Source organism: Rattus norvegicus, chromosome 5 (genome assembly GCF_021556685.1).
Source record: "Rattus norvegicus strain SHRSP/BbbUtx chromosome 5, alternate assembly SHRSP_T2T, whole genome shotgun sequence".
Taxonomy (NCBI): domain Eukaryota; kingdom Metazoa; phylum Chordata; class Mammalia; order Rodentia; family Muridae; genus Rattus; species Rattus norvegicus.
The window spans coordinates 67,717,338-67,737,421 of NC_141538.1; the positions used below are offsets into that span (position 1 = coordinate 67,717,338).

At 41.7% G+C, this 20,084-nt stretch overlaps 1 protein-coding gene across 6 annotated transcripts in view; it reads left to right on the top strand.

Annotated features, from left to right (window-relative positions):
- The first annotated feature begins 294 nt into the window (after nucleotides 1–294).
- The window catches only part of Stx17 (syntaxin 17), a 60,685-nt gene continuing 40,895 nt past the window's right edge, over nucleotides 295–20,084 (top strand). For 3 of the 6 annotated variants that reach the window (XM_087660387.1, XM_087660389.1, XM_087660391.1), the window contains exons 1-4: nucleotides 295–433; nucleotides 4,402–4,447; nucleotides 6,679–6,860; nucleotides 15,119–15,184. In XM_087660387.1, the coding sequence (XP_087516513.1) occupies nucleotides 6,738–6,860; nucleotides 15,119–15,184 (189 nt within the window). In that variant the 5' untranslated portion in view covers nucleotides 295–433; nucleotides 4,402–4,447; nucleotides 6,679–6,737. 6 annotated transcript variants of the gene reach the window in all.

Sequence of the window (20,084 nt, forward strand, 5' to 3'; positions counted from 1 at the left end):
CACACCGTTTCTGAGCTTCAGTTTCACACACCTGAAGAGCTGAGGGTACGAGGCTGTCCTCGCCAACAAAATTCAAGGAACACAATGTGCAGGAAAACTGTAACATGTAGAGGGTTGTCCGAATGTAAATTGTCTTGGATACAGTACACAAGACGACCCATAAAACAACACTTTTGGAATTGTTCCTCCAGAGGCGGGCTCTCTATCTACATCACGCCCGCTGGGGTGATGGGGGCGGGGCCGTGTAACTCCGCCCTTAGCGAGAACGCCCCGCCCCTCGCGCCTGCGCACTTTGTACCGACGGCCTGGAGCGCCTAGGCGGGAGGTAAGGGGCTGGCGGGCTGCCCCCTCGGGGGCGCTGGGCTACGACGTGGCACCGCGGGCCGGGCTGTGGACGCACCGGAGAGGCACCGGTCTCCAAACCCGGCTTCGGGTTAGTGTGAGCTCCGGGGCCGCGAGTAGAAGTGGCCAAGCCTCCCTGGTTTCAGTTTTGGAGTAGCTGTCCCTGCGGGAGCGGGGAGGCCGAGGCCCCGCGGCGCCAAGCCCTCCGGGGTCGCTATGAAGAGGTGCTCCGGGCCCTGGGTCTCTGGGCCAGCCGCGCTGCAGGGGTTGCCAGTGTAGCCCGGGTGCGCCCTGGTGACTCCATGAGGACGCCGGTGCCTAAGCAGGACGCGGAGAGGCCGCAGCTGCGGGGCCGAGTCAGCGCTTAGGCTGCGTGTACCACCCACATGCCCAAGGGGATGCATTTCTTTAGGGGTAGTGCTGTCAACTATTAGGGACATTTTTTTTCTAGGAAAGGGGCTCTTTCGCTTTTAGATAACTCTCGAGTAATTTACTTCACATTTGGGTACTTTTTTCTTCTTGTGGAACCCTAGTATCATGGTACCCAATGTCATCTTAGTTGCAAGTACCAAGAGATCAAGTTTGTAAAGCACTTGACACCTCTCACTGCAAATGTGTGTGCTTGGAAAATGACTGCGGTCCTGACCTCTAAAGACTTCGAAACGATTCTTTCATCCATGAAACAGCAATTCGTATACATGCACAAACACGAAACAAAAACTTTGGAGTAATTTACAATTATTGAAAAGTCTCGTAAATTGCAGGAGGCTTTGGTGGCCCACGCCTTTAACCCCAGCACTTCGGAGGCAGAGGTAGGGGAATCTCTTGAGTTCAAGGCTAGCCTAGTCTACAGACTGAATTCCAGGACAGCCAGAACTACACAGAGAAACCCTGTTTTTAAAAAAGAAAGTAAGAAAACCGGTACTAGTAATAACAGAACACTACAGCACCCTTGTATTAGTATTTCACATACCATACATTGTACAGTCACTGAGAGCAAGAGATTAATATTAGATTAACTGGGTCTCTCTGTGATTCCATTCTTTTTATCAGAGTCCTTCCTCCAATGGGATCTAATATACAACCTTAACTCTTTATCGACCTGGCGCCATTACCCTTTCCAATCTGTAACAGTCTCATGACTTTTATGCTTTTGAAGAGTCAGGATTGTTGGTAGTGCCTTCAATCAGGAGTTTGTCTACAGTTACTTGTGACTAGATTGTGTTGCATTTCTCTTAAGAATACCACAGGGTGTAAGTACCCCTTTTCAGTGTATGCCTCCATGGAACCTCCAGATGGGACCTACTGCTTGTGTGTTGACACAATCATGATAAATTTGGTATCTGGGGGAGTCTCCATAGCAACTAGTACTCCAGTTATTCTCCCAGTACTATTACTTTGATACTGTGACAACCTTCAATTTCCCTCCTTCCTTTATTGAATTCTCAAAGGAGGAGCTTTCCACTTCTCTCATTTCTTTATCTGTATTCAATTCTTTGTGTCAATATAAACTTAGGATTGCTGGGTCCTGGTGACACATGCTTTTAATCCTAGCACTTGGGAGGCAGAGACAGGTGGTTCCCTGAGTTCAAGGCCAGCCTGGTCTACAGATTTGAGTTCCAGGACAGCCAGGGCTACACAGAGGAAGCCTGTCTTGGAAAAATCAAAACACAAAAGCTCATATGATTATTTTACTGTTATTATGTACTTTGGCCATTAGGTTTTGTGTTGTCATTATTATTTTCTGTACCTCTGACTTCTTCACCAGTTCTGGAATCAACGCCATCTCTCCTGGTCTCCTTCCCTCACCTGCAGCCCTCTCTCTGTCTTTCAGAGTGGTATTAGACACTAAGGCCTGTGGTCTAGGGGTACTCACAGCTACTAGGGTGTCATTGCACCCAGAGCCTCACAAAAGATAGCAGTACATACAGACTGGTATCTCTCTGTCTTTTTACACTACCAAGATCATCTTGGTATTGGCTCCTGCTTGTTCTCTAACTGAGGACTGACTCATTTTCTGGGAATTGTTCCCCTATCTGTTCAGTCCTGGTATATGCAGAAAGTCACTCCAGTATGTCTGAAATATACTACCCAGAGAAGCATACAGCACAACTGTTGTCACCTTACAGTGGTCACCAAACTACCATGTCCTGCTCTTTACCTGCTTCCTTCCCCTTGGTAATGCAGTCTTACTTCTCCTGTATCTTGATGTTTTTAAGTTTGCATGAAGTAGCATTTACTCTTTGATGTGTATAGGCCCATGGGTTTCGACAAGTGCAAATATAACTACACTATGATAATAAATCCTATCACAGATACTCTTTGCTTTTTAAAAATCATTAAAATAATATAACTTCACAGAAGTTTCAGAATCATGTATTTTTGGATTTTTTTTACATGTGTAAGCTCTTTATCTTTTTAAACATGTAGCATGGTCCGACTTTATGACTAAAAAATAAAAACCAATGGAATGTACTTTCAGTCAGTTTTCAAACACTTCTACAGCAGATTTTGACATTGAACAGGTATTCTTTAACAGATAACAAATGTGAGCTATTTTATTATTTGATGGCATGGTAGATGATATTTTGTTATGGTAACACAATGCCTGCAATAATTTGAATATTATGCTCTCAGATATATAATTACATATTATATATGTAAATGATAGAAAAAATTTAATTCTATCTAGAAGGGGAGTGTGAACTAGAAAAGTCTCCTAGGACACCATTTCCCTCCCCACTAATCAAACTAATCATTGGCTTGAATATGGAGAAGTATTTCTGGTAGAATGTAAATAGAAGAATCTTTAAAGGCTTATTTGGCAATGAGTATATTTTTAAAACTTAAAGTTTCTATTTTTAGCTGTCTAAGTAGTCATGGGAGGTAATATGGATTTACATATGAGGAAAGAAATCAGAATATAGTTTCTAATAGTAGAAACAGGATCATCTTAAATAGCTAACAATGGTTGATTACATTACAGAACACGCACAGTGTAATACTATGCTACTAAAAGTAGGTATATAGTAAGAATGTTTACATGGTAACATTTTCTGTATACTTGGTCATATTATTCAGTTAGTCAGTCATCCCAGCAATAGGTTATTATTTTCATTACATACTTTTATTTTCTTCATTGTTGTGTTTTTCATAATCCTTTGCAATGTTTTGTGTTTTAAAGGGGAGAAAGATGAATTCAGTAAATATTTAGTGACCATATTACCTACCAGATACCTTAACAGACTCTAGGGATCCTGGGGAGTACCAAAAAGAAATGTGCATGTTCTCTCTCTGTCTCTCTCTGTCTCTCTCTCACAAACACTCCCTTTCTTGCCCCCCCCCACAGAGTCCCTTTCCCTCTATCTGTCTCTCTCTCACACACACTTCCTTTCTCTCTGTCTCTCTGTCTCTGTCTGTCTGTCTGTCTGTCTGTCTCTCTGTCTCTCTCTCTCTCTCTCACACAAACACACACACACACACACACACACAAAAAACACACTCCCTTTCCTTCTATCTGTCTCTCACACACACTCCCTTTCCCTCTGTCTCTCTGTCTCTCCTCTAGCTTGCACTCTCCTCCTCTCTCTCTCCTCTTCCCTCCCTTTCTCCCCTCCCTCCCTCTCCTTTTAGTAGTTCTTTTAATGAGGAGTTTGTTAGACTGAGCCTTGCATGTCTGAAAATAATTATTTTGACTTCACCACAAATGATAACTCACCTAGGTACGCTCTAGCGCCTGAGGACTTTGAAGACATTCCTATCTTTTGATATATTGCTTTGATGAAAAGTTGGCTGCTTTTGTTGCTTTAATTTATCTGTTATCTCTGGTTTGCTCCTTAAGATCTTTTTCTTTGTCCTTGATGCTCTGAGTTTCCTATTACGTGCTGAGGTAAGTTTGTTTTTATTTATACTAGCAGAATTTATGTACGTTTTAAAGTTGAGGTCTTCTGCCTTTAATTCTTAGCATAATTTCTTTAAATACTTCCTTTTGGTTGTTTGCTGTATTTTCTATTTGGTATTGAGCTTGTGAATTTATGTCCTTTATCTTCTCGTTTACAGACTTCATCTTGTCATCGTCCGCATTCTGAGCCCTCTCTCCAGCTAGGTATGAGTTCTTATTTATTTTATCTTTTCAGGTTTTCAGTTTAGGAAGCTTTAATTTCCCTTATGTACCAACTGGCCTGTTAACTCTTTTTGTAGCATTATTTTAATTAAAAAAAGAAAAAGAACCTACTCCTTTATGTCCTTTTGAAAAGTTTGTTCCTTTATTGATGTCTTTGTAGCTTTAAGAATAGACCCTTCTTTTTGGAATACTTGCTCATCTCTAGGCCCGTTGTTATTTCCTGCTATAGTCTGAACCTATTTCTTTTGACCCTGTACTTTTATCCATGTGTCTCTAGTTTGTGTCTGCTCTGTGGTTCAGTTTTCACTGTGCTCTTGGTGCCTGGAAATTTTCCCTGAGAGCTTATATTAGGCATAAGAATGAAGTTCTTAGCCAATGGGTAATGGGAGTAGTTTTTATAGCCATTGTTTCAAGATTTTCAACTGAAAGAAAGGAGAGAAACAGAACATTATTTAAAGCAATTCTTAATGTTTGGGGATATTATGTCTTTCTGAGAATCTTGAAATAATAAATCCTAAAGAGTCAGGGTCTTACAGAGTCATGTGTGAAGGAGTATCTCTACAAGGCCTGGGTAAGAAGCCATAATCCAAGGGAATTACGTGTTTAATGTATTATTTTTTAACTATGGGCTAAGGGGGCAACATCAAGGCATAATATAATTTGAGGTGTTCAAGCTTGGTTAAGCAGAGAAGCACATATTTATATAAGGTCTGTTACAAGCACAAATTTATAAAACTGATGTAAGGGAAAGGTCTCTAAAGGCAGTGGTCTCTAAAGGGGGTTTCAGGGAATGCTCATTTCTAGCTCCTACCTCTTCTGTCCGGTCTCCAAAAGCATATGCTGGGACTCTCAGTATAGCTATAGAATCCTGGTGACACAGAATGACATCTTTATATATCTGAAGAGAATCTGGTTCTTTAATTTTTTAAGTATATTTATTTATTTGTGTGTATCATGTATATGCTATGGTGTGCATATGGAGGTCAGAGGAAGACTTGTGGGAGTCAGTTCTCTCCCACGTAGGACCGGAGGATCAAACTCAGGCTGTGTCTTGGCAGCAAGCGCCTTCACCCACTAAGCTGTCTCCTGGCTTTGTAAATATGGTTCTTATTGGAGTTCTACTGCTGGTTATTTAGTAGATACTGCTAATCACTTTAAGAAGAGGAGATAAGGGCCTTCTGTGAGAGGTGTTCTCTATTGTGCAATGTACTTGAAGTATATAATTGCACAATTACAGTATGATGACATTGGAAGTGAGTTTGATACAAGCAGAAATGTTAAGAGGGAATTTTTTTCCTTGAAGGTTTGCTATTTTGACAGTTTTTAAAAAGATGGCTATTCTGTGCCCAAACATATCAGGAAGTCATCCTCATTTTTAACAGTGTTTACACACATACTGCACATTATAAAAGACCTCAGGAAATAGCCACAAAATGTAGAGGAGATCCACACTGCAGGTTGAGGAGATCATTGATAGTTTTATTTTATTCTGTTCATTTTCATATTTTCTTTAAGCTTTTAATTGCATTTTATCCCCCGCCCCCCATGTGTGTGTGCGCTTTCCTTCTATCATGTGGGTCCCAGATATCGAACTCAGGTCTTCAGGCTTGGTGGAAAGCTCTTTTGCCCACTGAGCCATCTTGTAAGCCCCGTGTATACATATTTCTGAACATTCTAGAGTAAGCTTGGGAGGTGGAGCCAGGAGGATTTCGGTTTCCAGGCTAGCCTAGAGTTATGTAGTTCCCATCCTGCCTGTGCAAAAACATGAACACTATTTGAAAAGTATTCAAGAATGACTAGATGCTACTTTCCTGAAGAGATATTTTAATATCTATCATTTCATAGAGAAACAAAGCTATTCGAGGTCAGTTTTGGGTTTTTATGTATTTAAAGTGTAATTGCGTATTTGTCGCCTTTCACATTTTAAAATTTTATTTTATGTGTATGAGTATCTGCTGGCATGTGTGATTGTGTGTGTGTGTGTATGGTGATATGGGGAGTGCCAGAAAGGGCCAGAAAATGGTGTCAGGTCCTCTGGAACTGTGGTTACTGATGGTTGCAAGTCATCCTGTGGGTGCTGGGAACCAAACCTGGGTCCTCTGGAAGAGCAGCCCGTGCTCTTAACCATCATGCTCTCTCTCCAGCCCTGTATTTGTTTACTTTTAAAAAGCATGGCATCTGTTGTGAAAGCCTTCTTCACTGTTCCCATTCAGGTGTTTCTGTATTAGAGGAGAGAGCTGCTGTACGAGCTAGCAGCTCGCCAGGCTGCAGGATGTCCGAAGATGAGGAAAAGGTGAAGCTACGCAGGCTTGAACCAGCCATCCAGAAATTCACCAAGATCGTGATCCCAACAGACCTGGAGAGGCTAAAGAAGCACCAGATAAACATCGAGAAGGTGAGCATCCCATTTCTACCACAGAAGCAGGTACCATGTGGATTCTTACTTGCTATCTGCATTTCAGCGAACAGCGAGGCTTTTCTGAGACACCTCCGCCCTGCTGATACAGTGGCATTACTTTTCAACTGGTCTTCAAGTTCTACAAGTGTAATTCTCTTATATTCCTTTTTTATGTTGAGGAAGGGAGATAAGGATAGCTTATGCCTTTTTAATTCACATGCGGAGGTCTTAGATAGTAATTAAATTCAAACTGTTTGATGGTGCCCTGCAGTGTGAAGTGGGGTGCTGAGCTAATGGACCTGCCTTAATCTCCTGCACCCCTTGGCAAGCGTTTTGAACTTGTGCCTATCAAGAGCCTCTATCCTCTTCAAGTGTACATGTGAAAGATGTAAACAGTTGTGTGCGGTGAGGGAATTTCCTTTCTCCACTGCTTCTCTTTGACGAAGGCCCCACATTGAGAAGTACTGCCAAGGTGGATGAGCTGCTTAGAGGCCCTGCCCTGCCCTAGCCTCGCCAGGGCGTGAGGTTCACTGAGAACTGAGCTTTGCCTGGGAAGGCGGGCGTCTTCTGCTCTCAGCACTGAGCTGTGCATACCTCTCCTTCTTTATTGTTATTTTTGTTTTAGGGTTAGGGTGGGCGATGTGGTTTTTAAGTCTTCTAGTACAAGCTGTATTCACTAAGAATACCAACGTTTTTCTCCTACTGATTTTTCTATCATTTAAGTGCTTTTAACAAACACAGAAATTAATTTCTAAGATGTCTGCAATGATGAATCGTTTGAGGGTCTTTTCTAGAATTCAGGATTAACATTTTCCATCCCCAGTTCTTCTTTCTTTCCATATGGAGCTTGTCAGGATAAGAAGGAATTGTCTGGTAAACTGCTTACTCTGGGACTGGAAGAAAGTGAAAGCTCTCCTGCCTTGCTTAATGGAGTAGAGAAGCACAGCTTATCAAACCCTTTACCTCGAGTTGAGCAATCCAAAGTGAACATGGCTGCTTCCATATCTCTCCCTTGCCAAGGATAAGACTCAGATAGTGAACTGAATCTGAAAGGTGTAAGGTCTGTGGTCTGGCTATTAAAGCCATTTCCCCCTTGATTGTCCTACTTTAACTTTGACTTGTAACAAGTCTTTCTTAGTTTGCATGGAAAAACCTGCTGTCCCTGCCCTTCAATTCCTAGCTTCTTCTGGGAGAGCCCCACAGCAAAGCCCAGGAATCGGGTTGGGTGCATTGTGGATTGGATTAGCTGACCCAGGTATAGTAGGAGAATCACCCCGAGTTAGTGCCATTGAACCTGCTCTACCTGAACATGTTTCTTTTAGCATGTTTGCTTATTATGAAACCTTTATACATTATCAGACAATTATAATGGACAGAGAGATGATAATGTCTAAAGCCAAGAAAGTGGGCTCATAGCAATTTATGCTTTTTTCTTCATCCTTGAACATTTCACTGTCTGCAGGGTTTCTGGTTTGCTTATGAAAGCTCGTCTTTCTGTGCACAGGCTTGAGTGATGCACTTCGGTGTCTGGGCTGTGGCATGAGGTGCACTTAAAACTGCAGCACTCACTCTGTTAAGAATTAAACTCAGGCTCCAGGTGGCTTACGTGCCTTACTTTCAAAAAGGCATATTCTTCTTAAGGAAAAGGTGTAGAAAGATAAAATATTTATTATTCTGGCCATCAGTCATCCAATATGAATTTAAAAGAAGAAAGCCAGACTGGAGGGAAATTGAAGGTAAGCCTTTAGCAGAGTGAGTCTGCAACAAAGGAAACAAAGAGAGCAGTGTGCTGGGGACACCTGGGCCATGTGCATAGGCCCTGCAGGGGGACCCTTCACACATGATGAGTGTTACTAGCATGTGATGCTGACGTTTGAAGCCTTAATGTGTCATAGGTGTACGCAGTGAGTAGGGACTGCAGGATAGCCGACTTGGAACACAGTGGTCTTTGTCTCATACTGTTGGGATCTAAAGAGAAATGTACTGTGTGGGATGTACACAGGGTTTGAATGAATTAGTCTGTGGTGAAGATGCGAGTGGCAGAAACCCCCTGAATGGCTTATCAGATAAGGTGGAGTCTGTTTGCCTTAGATTTGCTCCCTCTCGTCTCTCGTGTGATGGAAGCTGTCCATTACCTGCAGGCATGCTCCCCACACCCAGCTTCATTTCCCCTAATGATCTTATTAGGGCCTTTTCATTTTGAAGGTGAATTCCTCTGTAAAGAAGGTAGAGGAAGTGAGGCGCTGAATAATTTCACTTTCTGTCTTCATCTGTTAATGACACGCACCCCATCCTTTGCCTTCATCCAAGCTTTGTTCTTTGTTCAAATCCCCGCTCTGGTTCTTCCTGTGGGGTGCGTTCTGTAATGTCATCACTTCATATCTAATCACACTGTCCCGACACAGCCCTGTTCACAGGGTTAACGTCTATGTTTTAACTCCAGTCTACCATTGGAGTTACTTTATCAGAGGTAACACTGTGGTAGGGAGGAAGTGGGGGACTAAGGGGGTTGGGGGTCCTTCTCTTAAGAAGGAAAGTGAGCAGGAAGACAACAGAGAGCACTGAGGGATTCCTAGTCAGGCTGCTTGGGGTATGATATGCCATCTCCCCTTCACCTTTATTAGGCTTGGAGTCCAGGATCCCAGCGTCTCTAGTGGGCCTTGCAGAGAGGGCCATCTTCCATGGTCATGAGGCCTGGCCGTTGCTTGAGCACGTGGGGATATAGTGTGGTAACTGTTTGCAGCTTCCACCAATCTGCTTTCTCCTTACCACACTTTGTAGGGAGTCGCCTGCACCTAATGGCTCTGGGTGCCCAGCTTTCCTGTAGTACAGGTGCCTCTCTCCTCCCAGCCACCTCTGTGACCCCAGAATTGTCCCTCCCGCTGGTGCCGATTCCACTGCAGTGTGTCTGTATTCTTCCCAGCTTTTGAAGTTTGCTTAAAAGTTCTTGTCTGTGTTTATCACTGCTTTTGTGAATTTTCACTTCTAAACGTTCTTTATTGTAGTTTCCTGAGATTTTAAGCAGAGATGAATGTTTGTATTCAATCTGCCAGGTTTAATGAGAAACACGATTATTTATTACAGGAAATAAATATTAGCTTGGTATTTGCTGTTGCTCAGATTGTTTGCATTGAATAATATGTAAAAATAGATTTCCAATTCTCAAGAAGTTTGCAGTTCAGTTAAAAACACAAGATAGGAACTAATCCAAGAATGATTCTAGGCAGCGTACGATGAGTGTGTGTGGAATGGGTGACGTGGACTAGACAGGTAGCATGCAGCCTGAACGTAGCAGTACCAAATGAAAGAAGCAGGCTGATGTGCTATTTATGCATTTGTTCATATTTGTTTGTTAATTTGTAATCACAACGAACCGCCCTCCCCATCCTGTGACTGTTTCCTTTACCAAAACTCAGATGATGGTGAATGATACTGGATTTGGTGAATGTGATCATTTAGTTCTTGTCCATGTTTGGTTATCAAGGAGCTATAGGAACATCTCACAGTTCTGGCTAGCCAGCCTTGATCAAAAGCCTGGTAGAAATTTGGAAGCTTCCAGAAATATTTTCCTACTTTTAAAAAAGATATACATATAAGGAAACATTCCCATTTCTTCGTGGTCTGGCTGTGTCTTCCTGTTGTGTCTGGAAACTATAGCCAACCCTGCTGGATTAGGTCACAATTGCGGGCCTTATTGGAAGTGGTCAAACAGACAGCAGTACCCAGGCACATGATAACCTCGTAATGTCTGTATTGAACCACCCTGGGATGACTGCTACACTCCTGGCTGTTTTCTGTGTTTGTTGTTGGGATCATTTTAAAGTTTGTGTTTCTGTATTTTGCAACCCAAAGCATAATGTAGTTGTTTTGCCTTAATTTACCTGCCTGTCCTGCTGTGCAGATAGACAAAGACCATCTCCTGTAAAAGCCAACAGAAAAGGGATGCTTGTCAGTGGCCCAGACCTAACTACCATTTAAAAGTTGCTTCTTCTAGTATTTTTCACGTATATTATTAACTCACCTCACTTTACACCACCCCTACCAAATATTTGGGATAATAGCTTTTCATTATGTAGTAATTTCACATAAACTGGAATAGTAAACAATGTGAATTATTTTATTTTTTTTCTTTTTGTAATTCACTGTCTTAAGAGATAATGCCATTGAGACATAATCACTTCAACAGCCTTTTTGACTTGTGGGTAAATAATGCTGGCAGTAGCAAAGGCTGCTGCTTTTCTCTGCTGAGAATTATGTTACAAGTTTCCATGTGTCATAACACTTCGTCTGACAATAGCTTTATAGGCCAAATATTATTGATGTTTGTCTCCTAGTTTTCTATGTTTATTTGTTATTTATGTGCCAGTATGTGGACACACATGCCATGTGCATGTGGAGGTCAGAGAACAACCTTTGGAGTCCTCTCTTCCTTCTGTGGTGTGGTTCCTGGGGATTAAACTCAGCTCTTAGGCTTAGGGACAAGCACCATTACCTGCTGAGCTATCTCACCAACCCAAGTTTTGCTTTTTGAGACCAGGTTTCACTATGTAAACCCCAGCTGGCCTTGACCCCTTGACCTCCATTTCCTAGCTCCCGAGTGCTGGGATTACAGGCCTGCACTGTCACGCTGTATTGTGCGTTACGTGTAGGTGGAGAGACACTTGGAGTAGATCAGCTGCCTGCTCGGAGGCTGCTATGTTAGTGTGTGTGTCTAGCTTACATGTGCTTAAGAGCATGCTTCCAGGAAGGGCACGGCGTGAGTGAGTGCAGAGCTGAGCACTGCGTCAGTCTCCTCAGAAGGCCACTTCTTGCTGCTCCTCTGTAGTTGCTGTGAGCTGGTAGCTGCTGAGCCAGATAGTGCTATTCCAGGCTCTCTTCTCAGCTCCAGGGCAGAGCCTCATATGCCATATGCACTTCATCCTACTCCTCCCCAAGTGCAGCAGGGATCTCCTGTCTGGGCCAACTCTTCCTTCTTTCATGTCACCTATGGATGTGATTGGTATGTGCTTTGTTTTGAAGTTATCAGTGACAATGCTGGACAGAAAAGGGACAGGGCCTCCAGTTCCCCAAGGACTCACACCCTCTCTCTACTAATTTAGTAAACACTTCCCTGAAGATTTACATTAATATTTATAGCCCAGGTCTTTTTTTTTTTTTCTTTTTTTTTTTTTCGGAGCTGGGGGCCGAACCCAGGGCCTTGCGCTTGCTAGGCAAGAGCTCTACCACTGAGCTAAATCCCCAACCCCCCAGGTCTTTTAAATATATATATTCTTTGTGAAAATTAGGTCAACATTTGCAAATATTAGGATTTCTCGAGTTCTTCATAAATATACTTGTATAGTATATACAATAGTATTTGCAAGGTTTCTTGGCCTACTCAGATGTCATTTTCTTGTGCCTGTTGATTTGAGCTCATTTGAAATGAGTAGGTTTACTCTTTCTTGACTGCCTGCCTGCCTTCCTTCCTTCCTTCCTTCCTTCCTTCCTTCCTCCCTCCCTCCCTCCCTCTTTTTAGAGGAGAAGGGGTTGGGTTTGCTAATGATAGAACACTCTTGGATGCCAGGCAAGCACTATGGCTGTGAGCGGTATCCCTAAACCTGCTGTTGTGAGATCGCATCTCTCTATGTTGCCCAAACTGGTCCTGAACTTTTGGATGTCAGGTAATCCTCCTGTCTCAGCTGACTGGTTAGCTGAGATTGCAGGCATGTTCCTTCATACTCAGTTTTACTTCCTCCTAATAATTTATTAGCACTTTTCTATTTTGCAGCTGAAGGGAGAGGAAGGTAGAAAAGGAAACTGAATAGTTTTACTTTCTGTCTTATATCTGTAATGGCATTCACCGTACCATCTGCCACCATTCAAGCTATGTTTTTTGTTCAAGCCCTAACTCAGGTGCTTCCTGTAGGGTATGCACTGACTGATGCTCTGACCTCAGATATATAAACACACCATCTTGACACAGCACTGTGCAGCAGACCTTGGCATTTATATATTTAATGCCTATGTTTTGACTATTTGGCGCAAAGCTGCAAATATCTGTGTTTCCAGACAGTTCTGATGGTGAAATGATAATTATAAGGAGTAAGGTATTAGATGATGGGACTGCAGAGTTAGCTCAGTATAGTGTGAGGACTGGAGTCTGGGTCTCCAGAACCCACAGAAAAGCTAAGAGGTACTGTGGTCTGCTTGCAATCTCAGAACTTGGAGAGATGGGATCTCCAGCGAGTTCCTACTGCTGTGATTAACAACCATGGCCAAAGGATCACAGTCCCATCACTGAAGAAGTTAGGACAGGAACTCAAGCATGGCAGGAAGCTGGAATCAGGGGCCGATGCGGAGGCCATGGAGGAGTGCTGCTTACTGGCTGACTCTACCTGCTTTCTTTAAGAACTTAGGATCACCAGCCCCAGGGCAGCAGTGCGTGGGCCATTGCACATTAATCCCTAATTATGAAAATGCTCTATAGGTTCTCCTACAGTCTGATCTTTTGATGGAAGCACTTTTTCAGTTGAAATCCCCTTCTCTCAGATGACTCCACTGTGTCAAGTTAAATAAACTAGCCCCACACCAGGGCCAGCTTGCTAGCTAACTAGCTAAGTCAGCCAGCTCCAGGGTCAGCTCAAGACCTTGATGAAGTGCGTAAAGCAGAAAATATCTGACGTAGCCATGTAGACCACCACAGTAACATGTTAATCTCTGGTCTCTACACACTCGTGCACATACATTCACACCTCCTGACATGTGCACTCACATGAAGCACATATGCCCTACACACACACACACACACACACACACACACACACACACACACACACACACGAAAAATCTCTACGCACAAGGAAGATACCCAGAAGTAGAATATATAATTAGTGAATTAGCCTACCCAAGCCTTTAGTATAGGTACTGCCCATCAGTATTTCAAGTATATTAGAGTTGCATTTTTGTTGTCCATATTTGTTGGTATGTTTAGTATTTGGTAGTCCAGGTGAGACAGTTCTTTATGTAACCCTTCGTCCCTGGCCCATCTGCTCACGCCATGCAGCTCTCTGTTGATTGTATAGTCATGGCGCCTGTAAAGACAGTTTCTTTCTTCCTTAGTTATCTTTTTCCTTTGGTCCTTTCCCTCCCTTCCTCCCTCCCTCCCTCCCTTCCTCCTTCCTTCCCTCCCTCCCTCCGCCTCTCCTTCCTGTCCTTCATCTTTCTTATACCTACAGTGCTGACTAGAGTTTCTAGTGTGATGGTAGCTGGGACCTGCAAGACCAGATCTTTACCTTCTTTCTAGTCTCAGAGAGGGCCCTTCACCACAAAGTATGACATTATCTGTGTGGATTACATTTTAGTAGCTGCCTCATGGTTTAGAGTATACATACTTGCCATGTGTGTGTGGGGAGGGGCACGCACACACATGTACACGTATGTGCAGGCACATGTGCCATGTTGGCATATAAAGGTCAGAGGACAACTTAACAGGAGTTGGGAGTTAGTCCTGGAGATGGAATTCCAGTAGTTAGGCCTGGCAACTCACTGCTGAACCATCCTGCCAACCTGAGAGTTTAGAAACTAAAAGTTGATGTTTATCTGAGTTTTTACCAATTTTCCATACTCTTCATTTCTTTGGGGAGAATCAGTGTCCTGCCAGGTGTGGTGAGCGTTTCTCATGGTGACGGGTGCTGGCAGCTGCTGTGGCTGAGAGCACACATTCTCCCTTCACCTCCCTGGCCAGGGGTTCTGGTTGAGCTGTCTTTTCTCTGTGACCTGCACGCTCCATTGTTCTCTGGCTCCTGGTGTTTACTGGAGACTTCTGTCACTCAAGCATCTTTTTTCTTCCTGCCTGCTTTTGGGTTTATTGATTGTCTTTTTTTAATCCTGACCTTAGTTCTTACCATTTAATGTCACTATTAGCAAACACTTAAAATTCTGCACGCGTGGTAAGGATGTGTAAGGAATGCTGTTCATCTTCCTTTATATCCTCATTCTCTCTCTTGTCCATCCCCAGAGAATTTGCAGTTAGGCAAGTCATTATTTTTCCAAAGAAATGTAGTTAGGCCTGAGATTTTGTTATTTTTATTATTATTTCTAAATTTTTAAAATGTAATATTGAACTGCCATTACAAAAATCACTGTTTTTCCTCCCTGGTATGTTTGAGTAGATGAGTAAATGTTTTTACGGGAACTGGACATGGTCTTGTGATATAAAAGTCAGTGCTTTCTGCATTTTTTCATTTTTTCTTCCCCCCTCTCTCTTTTTTACATAGTATCAACGGTGCAGAATCTGGGACAAGTTGCATGAAGAGCACATCAATGCCGGGCGCACTGTTCAGGTAAGGCCACTGTGCGTGGTGAGTCAGTAGGAGAAACGGTCTTGAGAAAAGTTTGCTAAAATAATTCAGGATGATAAGCCTGTTTCAAACATGTTCCTTCTATGTATGAGGTTAGACCCAAGCATAAACAAAGTCCATCCCTTTTGTGCTCGGTTTATCCCAAATGCTCTGGAATTTTAATAATGTGTGTCATATTGTGTGTTCACATCTCAAAACTAATGTTCATTAGTTCTGTGAATTTTTATTTATTTGTATTTATTTTACTTTATTTTTATATTCATTGGTGTTTTACCTACATGTATGTCTGTGTGACGGTGCTGGAGTTACAGACCCTTGTGAGCTGCCATGTAGGTGCTAGGAATTGAACCTGGGTCCTTTAAGTGGGTTAAGAGCAGCAGTGTCTTAACCACTGAGCCACCTCTCCGCACCTATTTACTTGTATTCTGAGACAGGATCACACAGGGCACAGGCTGGCCAGTTCAGATCCTCAGCACATGTAAAATGTCAGGTGAGATAGTATGCATTGGTGTCCCCAGTGAAGACAGCCACATTCTCAGAACCTGGTGTCCAGCCAGGTTAGACAGCCAGTGAGCTCCAAGTTCTGTGAGAGACCATGTTTCAAAAAACAAGGTAGAGAAGAATGGAGGAAGATACAGGCTCCACACATACAGTCATATACACTAACATGTACAGGTGTGTAGTCACACACACTAACATGTACAGATGTGTATTTTATTATAAGGCTCACCAAACAACTCCCAGATTGTACCTGACCTGACATCTGTATATTCATTCACTCACTCACTCATTCACTGTTTTCACATTACAAATGCTGAGTTGAATGGTGCAAAAGAGACCACATGTCTTACAGAGTCTAAGTTTTGTACTACCTGCCCTGCAAAAAGGTTTGCCAGTCCACTGAATGTGGCTCAGAGGACTTTATCCTGAGATCAAGCCTGAAAACTTGAGTTCAGCCCTCAGAACCCATATAAAAATCTGGACACCGTAGGACATGTCTCGATTTCAACATTTCTCCAGCAGAGTGGAAGTAGAGATGGGCGAGTACTCCCTAAGATTCTGGGCTGGCTACCCTGAGCCTCGGTGTAACAGTGAACAGATAGACCTTGCAAAGGAAAGTGAAAGCTGGAGCCAACACCAGAGGTTGTTCTTTGCCTCACACACACAAGCACATATGCACACAGTCAGACAAGAACATGTAGACAACTGTAATATACATATACATATATATATATATATATATTTAAATTAGTATAGCTGCCATATAGTGAAAATTGGGATTGGATGAAATGCTTGCAAAATGTCCCTAGAAAATGATCCAGAAGTACAAGGAGTAGATAGATATCAGCAGCTTCAGATAAAAAGATGGAGAAAAGCAGATCATTTGAAATTTAGATGGAAATCTGACTTGTCGCTGTGTATTTTATTAGAAGGTACTAGATTAGGCTTGAGGCTCTTCATGTGTCTCACATTGCCTGGTGCCTGCAAGAGCGTGTTAATGTTAATGAGGTCATTATGACTTGGGCTTCTTACCATCTTGACTGTTTAATGTTTCACTAACAATCACATGATTTGATTGAGTTATCGACCGTGTCAGAGAATTTGGTGTACTAGTTTTTAAAATCATGTTGACATTACTGGCCTCCATCTGGCATTAGAGAGTTATGTGTACCATTAAAGTAATGAGAGAGAACTGTTGTGAGATAAAGGTGTCTGCTTACTTTATTCATTTCTGCCCAGGATTTAGTGCAGAGGCTTGTTCTTGCCTCGTTTGCAATAAAAACAACTTTTGGAGAAACAGGTTCATAAAGAATTTCCAGATTTATCAGAATTGGATTTCCATAAGATCTACCTTTTCACTTTGATTTTTGTCTTTAGAGACAAGGAACTTCTTAACTTACATGTAACTAATTTTCCAACCTTTTATTTATTTATTTTTTGCCTTTGGTACCTTATACAAGGAATTTTCTCCATACAAAGATGATGATAAACAAGATTTTGTTTAAACTATGTCATTAATTTTGTTTCTGAGATAGAATGTTATATAGCTCAGATTGGGCTTAAACAAATTATAGAGTTGAGGATGGCCCCAAACTCTTCACCATCCTTGTGTCTTGTCTCTGAGGTAGTAGTCTAGGTGCACACTGCTACACCAGGTACTAATGAGTCTGTTCTTAGGTACCTTGGAGCACGTATGTGTGTGTGAATGCAGACATATAGTTAATTTTCATAAACAGATTTTATGGCCAATTACCTTAAACTTATTGTTTCTAATTTTTGCAATCCCTTTGATTTTCTTTTCACAGTTCAACTTTTTGAGACTCGTTTTTCTTCTCTTATGATATCACCTTATTTTCAGATTCCTATTTTATTTTGATTACTCAAATATTAAAAAAATCTTGCTCACCAATCACTTGAAGAAAGAGTTGCTCAAAGATAAGCTTGTTCAACTGGGTGTTGGTGGTTCACCACACCTTTAATCTCAGTTCTCTGTAGGCAGAGATAGGGGAAATCTCTAAGTTTGAGGCCAGCCTGGTCTATATGTTGAGTTCCATGATAGCCAGGGATGCTACACAGAGAAACCCAGTCACAAAAACCAGACAGACAGATAGACAGACAAACCAAAAAAGCAAAACCAAACAAACCACCACCACCACCAAAGATTGCTCAACTATATCTTCTTTTATAAAAGGCCACTTAAAGCCAGAGAAATGGCTCAGCAGGTAAAAGCCACCTGACAATCTGAGTGATACTTGTAACCTGTGTGGCTGAGGGGAAGAGCCCAGGCTAATGGAAGTGGTGGTTCTCTGATTGTGTATGTGACGCTCCAAATACACAAAAAGTGAAAAAATAACTTAAACACTATGTAAAACAAAATAGCTTCTTCTGTAAAAGAATTTTTTCATTGAAAAATTTTCATACAGTATATGTTGACCATTGACCATATTGTTTTTCCTCCCTCAGCTCTTCACAGATCCTTCCCACCTCTCTACCTACTCAACTTCATACTCTCTCTCTCAAAAAATAACAAAACAAAAAATTCCAGTAAGAAAAAATAAAGCGAAACAAAATAAAAGGCATACATAAATTCATGGAGTCACTTTTGTGTTAGCCAACTTGGGTCTGCCCTGGATGTGGCTGGTAGACCCCGTGACACTCCCTTAGAGAGAACTGATTTCCTTTTGCCAGCAGGTATCCATTGCAAGAAGCTTCTTGGTTAAAGGTGGGCCCTAAATCCACTTCCCTTCTCTGTTCTGTTTTTCTAAATGTAAAATGTCAAAATATACATTTTTAATGGCTTGAATCACATGCTTGCTTTAAACAAGTTACATACAATTTATGAATTCAAGTTTTCTCAACTGTCAAATTAACATAATGGTCTGTAACTCTGAGGATAGTTGTAAGATTGTTGGTCGTACATACGTGCTGATGTCTACAGCCCACACAATAACAGCAGATATTCAGTAAGTTAGTTTGGTTATAATGGGTTACATCGCATTACTCTCCCCAGTTTTCTGACCTGTCATACGAAAGTGTAAGGTGATCATTTGGATGTGGATGTGTGTAGGTCAAAGGTCTTTCCCAGTCACCTTAGTCTTTGAGATTGTGTCTCTCACTGAGTCTGGAGCCTGTCTGTTTAGCTAGACTGGCTGGCCAGTGAGCATAGGGACCCTTCTGTCTGTCTCCCAGTGCTGGATCATGCCACCAAGCCTGGCTTTTTATGTGGTTGCTGGGGATCTAACCCCATCTCCTCATGCTTGCAATGTTGCCAACTGGGCCATCTCTCCAGCCCTGGATAAATATTTTGAAAATCTAAGGCTCTTCTCTCCTCCTCTCCTAAATCTTAATGTACTAGAAACGTGGTAATAAACTTGGTGTTTGAATAAATGAATTAGGTACTGTTTTCCTCCTCTGATTTTCAGTTTACTTGCTTGTCCTCCAACGCCTCCTACACCACCACCACTGCCATGCTGAAAATCGATCCTAGAACCCCATGCAAGCTAGGCAAGGGTCCTTCTACTGCTCTCTGCCCCTCAGTTGTGATTTTTTTCAATCTTTTTAATAGTTGGTTATTAGTTTAAAAGATATTATGTTTAGTACTGGTTGATAGAAAAACAAGTGTAAAGTCATACTATTATCAATAACCTTAAAGTAGGAGGTAAACATTGACTATGTCTTAAATAAAAATAAAGAATAGTACAGATTTATTTTAATTAAATAGTTATTACTCTGGTGCTCTTAACAGTAAATTATGCTATGTGTAGAGTATGTTTGCTGTGGTATTTAAATGTTTACCAGTGGACTTGTGCTTGTGTTTGTAAAGAAGTCTGATTAATTATTATGAAACCAAATGTTTTCTGCTGTACACAATTTGCTCTCAAAATTGCATGTTATAAAAACACATTAGAAATCCTAAATCAATATTTAATGAAGACAAATATATGCATAGCCACTCATCTTTTAATCATCAAATACATAATTAGCCATTTTTTCAGAATTCTCAATTAACTTAGAATAATTGCTTTTTACAATTATTATAGAGAAGTGTGTATTTGACTATCTCTTAGCTTTAGACAGGAATGGAGATAGATCTGAATGAAGTGAAGAAAGAGATAACTATTATATGTATCTAATAATCTCAGTGGGTGTGCTTTTACCTGAATGTTTGGACATGGTTTACAGTCTATATTTGTATACTATACTGCACAGCTTGTTAAAAACTGATTTGATGAACTTACCCCTTTAAAGCTTGCTTCCTTATTAACTCCCCATTGCTCTAATGTGTGACTATTTCTGAAGATTTTTTTTATTTTTATAAGATAGGGTCTTCTGCATAGGCTGGCCTCGAGCTTTCTATGTGTGTGAGAATGGTCTTGAATTC